Source organism: Gymnoscopelus microlampas, assembly GCF_963454915.1.
Source record: "Gymnoscopelus microlampas genome assembly, chromosome: 11".
NCBI classification, from domain to species: Eukaryota; Metazoa; Chordata; class Actinopteri; order Myctophiformes; family Myctophidae; genus Gymnoscopelus; species Gymnoscopelus microlampas.
This window is the reverse complement of record NC_139948.1, coordinates 37,274,812-37,283,186: the sequence shown is the minus strand read 5'-3', so window position 1 is coordinate 37,283,186 and position 8,375 is coordinate 37,274,812. Positions and strand designations below refer to the sequence as shown.

Sequence of the window (8,375 nt, the reverse complement as noted above, 5' to 3'; positions counted from 1 at the left end):
CTGTGCGTGTATTCAGTTATGCGCACCACTGGCTGCGCGTGTGGCATCATTAAATGGCGTTCGCTGTGTCCTTGTTCTGACCTGTCTGGGTGCTGTGGCGTGACGGGCCTGGCTGCCTGGGTAATAGAGCTCAACACTGACCGCCCACTTTCCCCAGCAGCCTCATCTCTCCACAAGTGAATATCCAATTTATTTACTCCAGTTGTTCCTCTAACTTTTTCATTCCAAGGACCTCTGAAACTCTGAGAGTTACAAGGGTCGATTTGGAACCACCTTCAAGGAACCCGAGGATCCCTTGACCCCACTTTGAGAACCTCTGCATAGACTTTTCAGAAGGTTCTGGTTTCAAGCCAACTATCTATGACAGTGGTTCTCAACCTGTGGGTCGGGACCTCCAGGGGGTCCCCACATGATTTTTTTGGGGGGGCCCCCAGATGACAGTGAAGTGACAATTTAAGGACTTTTAAGAACTTTTTAATACCTCCAAAAAAAGAAAGAAAGAAAATGTATATGTGGAACTTAGTCAAAAATAGCAGAAGTACACGTTGTGAGCTTGTATCTGCTATTTTTGAAGGGCCAACGCAAAAATCTAAAATGATACAGATGCTTTCCCGTTTCTAATGGATTAAAAGTGGGTTAATTTCATACAGGCTTGTGGGCTTCTACAGGAACATATAGGCCTACCACGGCCTATCACAGCACTTGAAAAGTCTACCTTGGACGGTTACGACATTATGCCTAATAATGATATCTCTCTTTTTCAGAATACAGCACTGGGATTTCTGACCTGTTTGTGTGCCGCTGCGTGGCGGGTCTATCTATTGTTCTGACCTGTCTTTATGCTGCCGTGTGGCGGGCCTGGCTGCCAGTGTAATAGTTCTGACCTGTCTGTGTGCCAGTGTAATAGTTCTGACCTGTCTGTGTGCCAGTGTAATAGTTCTGACCTGTCTGTGTGCCAGTGTAATAGTTCTGACCTGTCTGTGTGCCAGTGTAATCAGTGGCGTGCACAGACATTTTGAGGGGCAGGCGCTCAAGTAAAAAAAAAGGGCACCTTGCGCGGCGGTTGGCTGCCTTAGCAGTGTGAGATTTATAGAAGAAAATTGCAACGCACATTTTGGGGAATTGTTAATATATTAGAAGCTTTTAATCCAGAATTGATCGATGTCACTCACCATGGGCTACATACTGTAAAACAGGGGTCTTCAACGTTTTCAGGCCAAGGACCCCCTAGCTGAGAGAGAGATGAAGCAGGGACCCCTCTATATTGTATAAAATTGTGTTTAAGATTATACTTTTTTTTATTTACTTGGTCTGCTCTTTTTTCCCTCTACACCTATACCTCTTTGCCAAAAATAGCTGATCTACAACACCTCGCAGAAAGTTCTCCTCAGAAAAGGGATGGAAGGTTTCGAGTGGTTATGGTAAAAATAAATATCATATCACATAAAGATTTGGCGGACCCCCTGTAGTAACTCTGAGGACCCCCTAGGGGTCCCAGACCCCCTGTTGAAGACCCCTGCTGTAAACTGGAAGGAAAAAAAAAAGTTTTTTTTCTTTTTTTCAAAAGGGCACTTCTGGTCAAGTGGGCAAAGGGCAGGTGCTCTAGCACCACCTAGAGTCTATCTGTGCACGTCCCTGGTTCTGACCTGTCTGTGTGCCAGTGTAATAGTCCTGACCTGTCTGTGTGCGGCCGCGTGGCGGGCCTGGCTGCCAGTGTAATAGCGGTTGTTGGCACGCAGGGCCGAGTTCTTCAGGGAGCCGTGGGAGCTGGTCGTAGAGGTACGGCTGCAGCAGTAGGAATGACGAAGACATTTACTGTACTCCTTATGGACCTGGTGGTACAGCGGAGGCAAAAACAAAACAGGTTTTAGGTTTTACAGCCACTCATAAATACATATACGCTTTAGATTGACTGGCCCTGCACCGCTCTCTGTAAGGCTGGCTGCTAACACGGCTACAGTGAAATGTACTTAATGCACTTTTATTCCCAGGCCTGTCAGAGGGACACGACTCAGAAACGATCCGTACATCATGTCTGTCAATCCATCCCCCGCTCTGTCGGTGTGCCCATGTAGCTGTCCTCATATCTGTCCGTCCAACTACTTTATCCATCCATCCATCCACCCATCCATCCAATAATCATACTCTGCCTGATTAAACAAAACATATACATAGTAATGCATAAGAAGCAAAGATTTGAGTTACAAATGTTTGCTTTAAAATATATATATATATTCAAAGATTTGCACAAATTGTCCACGATGTTTCAAAAAATAGCAGATCTACAAGCCAAATAGCCAAAGAAATCTGAAATGACACAGATGCGTTCCGGGATTGAATGGGTTAAACAAAAAATATAAATAGCAATACATATGAAATAAATAATAAATAATGCAGGTTAAATATATTTTAACCATTGCACCCCTCATTTGTATGTAATCCCCTATATTCATTCATTCATTCATTCATACATTAGTGTGAAGCAGTAAAATTCTTCATTCATTCATTCATTCATTCATTAGTGTGAACCAGTAAAATTCTTCATTCATTCATTCATTCATTCATTAGGGTGAACCAGTCAATTCAACCATTCATTCAACACAGCAGCCATGGCTATAGCGTGGTTGTCACACCTTCTTCTGCAGGGCACAGTGGAAGATGAAGATGAACATGCCCTGGAAGGCATTGAAGGTGGTGAAGAGGTAGGCCATGATGACCGTGTTCTCGTTGATGAAGAGGAGGCCGAAGGCCCAGGTCAGACCCAGGAGGAAGAGCAGGGCGATGGCACCCAGTGCCCACGACCTGAGGGGAAACACACCGACTTTATTTTACCTTTCAAGTCCGTCAACATCGACCGTTATTTAACTCCCACTCCCACTCACAACCTTTTTTCCATGGACCCCCTGAGAGCCTCTGACACGCGCATATACACACTATATGTGTGCGTTGCGTCGTGAGCTGAAGATCGGCTGTATTAGCTATTTTTTAAACTATTCTCTTCAGGGGGTCCCTCACACAAACATTTTCAGATGGGGAAACTACTGATGTATGGCGCCCCTCCAAGGGGGGCCCGGACCCCAGGTTGGGGAAACACTGATTTAACTCCTTACCACCTAGAGACTGAATCAATGTTCGAGCATGATGGATGGCGTTTCACTGTGATTGCAGTGGCTCTTTGGCGTAACTCCAACGAGGCGGACTTAACAAGAGAACTCACTTGATTGCACCTCGCAAAATTGCATTTCGCTTCTTGTACCCTGGGCCTGTACAGTGTGTGTTGTGACAATAAAAAAAAACGTTCTCGATTCTTCATTCTTGAACTCACTTGATGTTATCCAGGCGGCTGGAGTCGGGTTTCAGTGCAGAGGAGTTGCGGATCATCTTGTGCAGCGTGATCATGAGGAACACCAGGTTGAGCTGAGAACACGAAGGAACACGGAGTCAATCTGCTGTGAAGAACGCTTACCAAGAGCAAACTTTGAACTATTAAAGAGCCTCAGAAAAAGTAAGACGAAATGATATCACAGCAGCACACCGTGTAGGATCCTGAGTGTTAATTTAACTCGAAGAACGTACAAATGTAACCAAACCAACCCCGTAAGGAGTTACAAATGGGTGAATTAACACTGAGGATTTTACTGTGTGAAGTGAGAGGCATAACACTGTCTGAGTGCAGAACTAATACCATAATAACAAATGAAACGGGTCCAATGAAGCTCCAGATGAAGTAGTTATCCACTCTCAGCCAGCATCTAGGATGAGACAGAGGATAAGAGAGAGTTACCACTCATGCACACAAGTAGGCCTGCACGCAAAATACAAGCACACGTACGTGCACGCGTACGTGTGCGTGCGTGCACACACACACACACACACACACACACACACACACACACACACACACACACACACACACACACACCCAAACATGCACACGCACACGCGCGCACACACACTACGTATTCCCCAGTCTCGGTGGATTATCTTATGGAAGCTAATCATCAGGCTTTGGTTAAGTGTGCTCTGAAAAGCCAGTCCACAGGGAGGCGCGGCAGCCACGCTCACACTACGCCCGTATATTACATTTCCTGCTGAGGGAATAGCATAATCCTGCTTCTCAATCTGCAGGTGCAAAGAGGCCCGGGCTTCACACGTACGCTTTCTTGGTCCCATAGCTCCTGTAGTCAATGGCCGCCGAGATGCCCACCACCAGCGCCGGGAAGCAGTAGCCGCAGAGGTAGTAATACTTCTTGCGGGAATACTCGCTCTCAAACACCTCCACCAGCATGAGGTAGAGCTGCACGCCCTCCAGACACATCCAGGAGAAGGCGGCCAAGAAGAAGAAATGCAGGAGGCCGGCGAAGATGGGACAGGCGATCTGATGAGACCCCGAGAGAGAGAGAGAGGGAAGACAGAGAGAGAGAGAGAGAGAGAGAGAGAGAGGGAAGACAGAGACGGAATGAGCGGGAAGAACAGAGGGGGAAAAAAGAACAGTAGGAAAAAAAGGGGGAGGAGGTGGTGGTGGTGGAACGGTGGAAAGAGACACAGGTAAGTGGAGAAAAAAAGAGAAACCGGAAAGGGCTGAATAGTCGTTTCCCCATGCCAAGCGCTGTGGCCTGAGGGCGCGTGTAAATTTTAAACGCCGGCCTCGGGCAGTGGCGTTAAGTAACTAAGTACATTTACTTAAGTAAATTTTTTAGGTATTTGTATTTTACTTGAGTATTTCCAATTTCCAATACTTTTACTTCTACTCTACATCTTGGATCTAAATATCGTACTTTTACTCCACTACATTTATTTTGAAAACTAGTTACTAGTTACTTTGGAGGTTTTGATTATTATTACAAAACATACATAAACCACTTCAGCCCTATATACATTTCGGCCATTTAAAAATAGCTGATCTACAAGCTCACAATGCGTAGCGATGCGACGCATTGTGAGCTTGTAGATCTACTATTTTCAAAAGATTTCTATATATTTGAAAACTTGTGAAATGGGACATTCTGCGTAATGAGTACTTTCTGCTTTTGGTACATTAAGTACATTTTGATACCAATACTTTTGCACTTTTACTCAAGTAAATTTAGAATTCCGGACTTTTACTTGCAACAGACTATTTCTACATTGCAGTATTGATACTTTTACTCAAGTAAAACATTTGAATACATTTTCCACCACTGGCCTCGGGACACAACCGGGGTTCATAACCTCCCCTCCCCCTCCGCCCGGTGAGTTCCTGGTAATAAGACAGGAGGGAGAAAGCTCACGTGGTACTGGGTCTTGTCGATGCCGATGAGGAAGAGCAGCTCCGCGATGAAGAGGTTGATGCAGAGGTTCTTGTGGATGGTGTTGCGGTCGGTCTGGAGGCCCCGCAGGAAGCAGAAGGTGGAGATGCAGATGGCCAGACACACCAGGGAGATGACGATGCCCACCCAGGTGATGACGAACAGGATCAGCTCGTGCATCCGCCCGGGATACTGAGGAGACAAACGTGAAGGGATGGAGAGAGAGAGAGAAAGAGAGAGAGAGAGAGAGAGAGAGAGAGAGAGAGAGGCCACAGGGCCGGGGAGACAAGGCGAAATCAGACGAAGAAAGCAGAGTGAAGGGAGAGAGAAGTAACAGAAGGAATAAAGAGATAAGAGGCGGGAAGGTTGGAAACAATAGGGAGGAGGGGAGAATGGAGGGACGGTGGGGCGGGCGGTGGGTTGAGAAAGAACAAGATTGCTTCACTTAATATTTGTAAATATATGCAGGAACGCTAAAGTGTAGAGACAAGAGACAAGACGTGTTGGAAAAATACATGACATTCAAATTCAAGTGAATGTCAGCGGGAGTAGCAGGACATGAATGTGTAAGCGCGCGCCTCCCAGAGTGTCGGAAGAGAGAGAGGGAATTCAACACAAAGAGCAAGACACCGTCGGCGCGTGTGTGTGTGTGTGTGTGTGTGTGTGTGTGCGCGCGTGCGTGTGTGCGCGCGTGCGCGTGTGCATGCGTGCGCGTGCGTGTGCATGTACATGTGTGTGTGTGCGCGTGGGTGCATGTGGGTTTTTGTGCGGATGAGTGTGAATAAATATTACCATTCACAGGAATGGATGTCTGCAGTGACACAGGGCTGCATTTTAACCAACCTCACCCTTGTATCCCTATTTTGTGCATATCATTATAGGTGAACATTCTCAAAAAGTTAAAATAGCTCCTCAAGCTCACAGTGAATCATGATGCAACGCACTGTGAGGTTCAAAGCTATGGGTCCCCCGTGCAAGCACCAAAATGTCTACTGATGAGCTATAATGGAAAGCCGGCAGAGGATAGATCTCCCTTTGAGCTTCATGCAATACCTCTGGTCAACCAGTAGTGGCCCCACATGACCCCAGGATGTAAATGTCTCGATAGGAGAGCATGGTAGACTAACTACAACTACTGCATTGTGTTGGATTTGTTGTATTAATACTCTACCACAGGTGGTTTTCAACCTTTTCAGGCAGCGACCCCCCAAAACATTCATATTTGAACTGGATGGTATTGCTTTTTCATAGCCCCCCCCCCCCCCCCCCCCCCCCCCGATGATGTTTTACATTTTTTGTGATATTTTATATTGAAACATTCAAGAACAGTACCTCAATTTGCCATGTATTGTTGTACTTTAATATATTTTGATGAGAAGTGTTTTTTTATGGAATATATTATACTGGGTAAAATATACCCAACGTTAGTGATGGTGTGATAATATTCAACGTTAGTGTTCTAGGGTTAAGTAAAAAATGCGAGTACTTCTTCCATCACTTCTTCCATACACAGAGATACTGCACTGACTGCTGCTGCTCATTCCATCATATTGTTTCTAGCTAGCTGCGCCTTCTATTGAGCCATGAGGTACATCCAAGAATTCTATTAAAATGCCAGACATGCAGTTATGATACAGGATACTGTACTTGAATAAGAAATGTTGTTGTTCACTATTTATACCAACATAGATAGCAAGAGTAATAGTTATAAAACAAAACATTCTCCAATTACTTATACAGTATATTATACATGAAACGTGCATTGTATTTTACATTGTGGAAATGGCTTTTTCGATCTGCGTTCGCATAGTGTTAGCCGTTGAGGTCAGACCACAGCTCATTAACTTTGAAATACTGAAGTAATTGACCATCATTGAGAAAAATGGAAATACAATTATCACAAATGAAATAGTGAGACACTCACAGTCAGTCTGCTTTCTAATTTATGGTTTTATAGCAGTGAAAGGATTCAGATAATATATTCCAAGACAATTATTAGATAAAATAATGTACACCTTCATTGACCCCCAGAGGGGAAATTCAATATACAGTAGCAGCAGCATTTTATTATCAATACCCTATTAAAAGATATAGTATGGAATTGATAACTATCATTTTGCTCATGTCATTAGTTGTGTCTGTGTTCCACAAACAAATTACTATTCAAGGGATCTGAAGGCTCAGCTAATACAAGTAAAAGCCTTTAAAAACAAATTGGTTATACACTGGAGTAATACATGTTTGTTTTTTTGTAGCCCCCTGGAGAAAAATGCACAAGCATTTACTCAAGTTTCTATGTACGAAAGTCAAGTTTCTATGTACTTTTGCTTTACTTGAATATTTCCATTTTGTGGTGTTTTATACGTCTACTCCATTACACCTCAGAGGCAAATATTGTAGTTTTTACTCAATTACAATTATTTGGCAGTTTTAGTTAGTAGTTACTTAACAGATTTAGAATATTAAGAATTAATCAAATTATTAATTTTCAAAAATAGCAGATCTAAAAGCTCACAATACATTGCATCACGATTCACGACACATTGAGAGCTTGTAGAGCAGCTATTTTTTAATTGCCCAAGTATAACATAGGGCATAAGTGTTTAATGACATAAAATCAATAATTATGTCCCAATAACATGATATAGATGATTCTGAAATGGGCATTCTGCGCAATCAGTACTTTCACTTATTCCACTTTAAGTAAAGCTCTATGCTTCCAGCACTGAAAACCAGAGTATTTAGTCTTGTTCTCCGTCACTCACATCGGGTTCGTGGTGAGCCATGAGCACGGCGAAGTTGGTGAGGTGGCTGCAGGAACAGGTGGTGTGGGTGCTGTTGGTGTCCAGCAGTCTACAGCCCTGCGAGGACCACTGGCCCGTCATGGAGCGCTCCGAGTAGTTCCAGAACGAGCAGTTTGGACTGTAATGGTTCTCCAACTGGGGAGGGGAGAGGGGAAACACACAGAGAGGATGATGCAGCAGATAGTGCATCAGATAACAGCAATATTTTGGGGGGAATCGTCAAATGGTGAAATTTGGTAAAAAGCATCTTTGGATGTCACTCTTCAATTTAAGAAACCAGGCC

General features: G+C 44.2%; 1 protein-coding gene across 1 annotated transcript in view; it reads right to left on the bottom strand.

The window, feature by feature from the left end:
- adgrl1a (adhesion G protein-coupled receptor L1a) overlaps positions 1 to 8,375 on the bottom strand; it is a gene marked incomplete at its 3' end in the record, with an annotated part of 163,569 nt that overhangs the window by 8,645 nt on the left and 146,549 nt on the right. The window contains exons 16-22 of the mRNA XM_084072728.1: positions 8,054 to 8,227; positions 5,271 to 5,480; positions 4,158 to 4,378; positions 3,686 to 3,752; positions 3,326 to 3,417; positions 2,634 to 2,802; positions 1,677 to 1,832 (exon numbers count right to left, since the gene is read on the bottom strand). Coding sequence (XP_083928854.1) covers positions 1,677 to 1,832; positions 2,634 to 2,802; positions 3,326 to 3,417; positions 3,686 to 3,752; positions 4,158 to 4,378; positions 5,271 to 5,480; positions 8,054 to 8,227 — 1,089 coding nt within the window. The remainder of the gene's footprint in view (positions 1 to 1,676; positions 1,833 to 2,633; positions 2,803 to 3,325; positions 3,418 to 3,685; positions 3,753 to 4,157; positions 4,379 to 5,270; positions 5,481 to 8,053; positions 8,228 to 8,375) is intronic.